This window comes from Bombus impatiens, unplaced genomic scaffold (assembly GCF_000188095.3).
Source record: "Bombus impatiens unplaced genomic scaffold, BIMP_2.2 scf_0549, whole genome shotgun sequence".
NCBI classification, from domain to species: Eukaryota; Metazoa; Arthropoda; class Insecta; order Hymenoptera; family Apidae; genus Bombus; species Bombus impatiens.
In genome coordinates this window covers 34,356-35,560 of record NT_176968.1, presented here as the reverse complement: position 1 = coordinate 35,560, position 1,205 = coordinate 34,356, and the positions used below count along the sequence as shown (strand labels likewise).

The following is a 1,205-nucleotide window of genomic DNA, read 5'->3' as shown; positions in this document are numbered from 1 at the left end:
AACCCCCCGTGAATTTCCCCCTTCGAACGTAGCGTCCGTAGCGATCGTCGAAACGACTTCGTTGCTTTTTCCGATCGTACACGTGTATCGCCCTCGATAAGGACGATGTATCTCGATAAGACGAGGTTGTGCGTACAGGGACAGCCGGTAAACGATGTTTCCTGTGAAACCGATCGAGAGAGAGAGAGAACGAAGACGAGGGAAAGTAGAAAAAAGAAAGAACGCGATCGAAGAATATTTGGTCTACCCTATACAGGGTAGTATACACACTATACAGGGTAGTATAGCAGAGCCGAGGTTCAATTTTCTTTCCTTTTTCTCTTGTCCATTGGCACCTGGCCAGGCGCGTCGGCTAGTTCTCTGTTTTCCAGAGCTGAAAAATATGAAGACCGATGCAAAGCGCAAACGCGTAAAATCATATATACGAGGAGAATGTGAGCGAGTTTGCACGATCGCTAACGAGCTACAGATAACGACGACGAATGGTTATTTTTGTACCGTAGCGGTTAGCAACAGTTTGTTGGCGTGTGTCATCGAAACGCCTCGAGCAGCACATTTTCCATCTAATCGATCGATCGTGCATCGGTCGGCCGGTTTTCGTTGTACCGCGATTACTATGATACGCGGCAGCGACGACGCTGTTGCGTGGTTCGCAAGATCGAAAGCGAATGCTGGTACGATTTTGCGAAATCGACGATGCTCTGGACGATCGGAGAAATCGAGCCTCGTCGTTCGCTCGGTCGATCGATCGTTTGGTTTAGGCGATCCTTTGCATTGCTGTTGACAGAGTTGACGGAGTACATGGACGACACGGCGGCGGACTACGCCACGGGAAGGAAGACGAGATGCGCGAAAGCGGTCGGGGATAGCGTGGAAGGGTACGACGACCAAGAATCGATCAGGCTGATGCGAATCGAGAGCGGCAGATCGGTAGCCGCGCAACTTTTTCGACAACAACAACAACTGGACGACCAGGAGAGGGAACGGCAAAGGCAACGACAACGGCAACCGCAACGCCACCAACAGTTACCTTACGAAAAGCATGGAACCGAAGAAGGCGGGGACATGGTAGGCGGGCTGGAGGCGGGACAGCAGGAAATTGAAAATGGCGCGGTCGAAGAGGCGAGTAACGCCGAACCGGTGGTTACGATTCTCGTCTCGTCGGAACAGGAAAACGACGTGGACGCCGCTTACGGCGTGCACTC

General features: G+C 52.2%; 1 protein-coding gene across 1 annotated transcript in view; it reads left to right on the top strand.

Annotated features, from left to right (window-relative positions):
- The first annotated feature begins 256 nt into the window (after positions 1 to 256).
- Positions 257 to 1,205, top strand: part of LOC100742874 (box A-binding factor) — a 17,649-nt gene continuing 16,700 nt past the window's right edge. The window contains 2 exon segments of the mRNA XM_024369349.2: positions 257 to 730; positions 732 to 1,193. Of these exon segments, the coding sequence (XP_024225117.1) occupies positions 669 to 730; positions 732 to 1,193 (524 nt within the window). The 5' untranslated portion in view covers positions 257 to 668.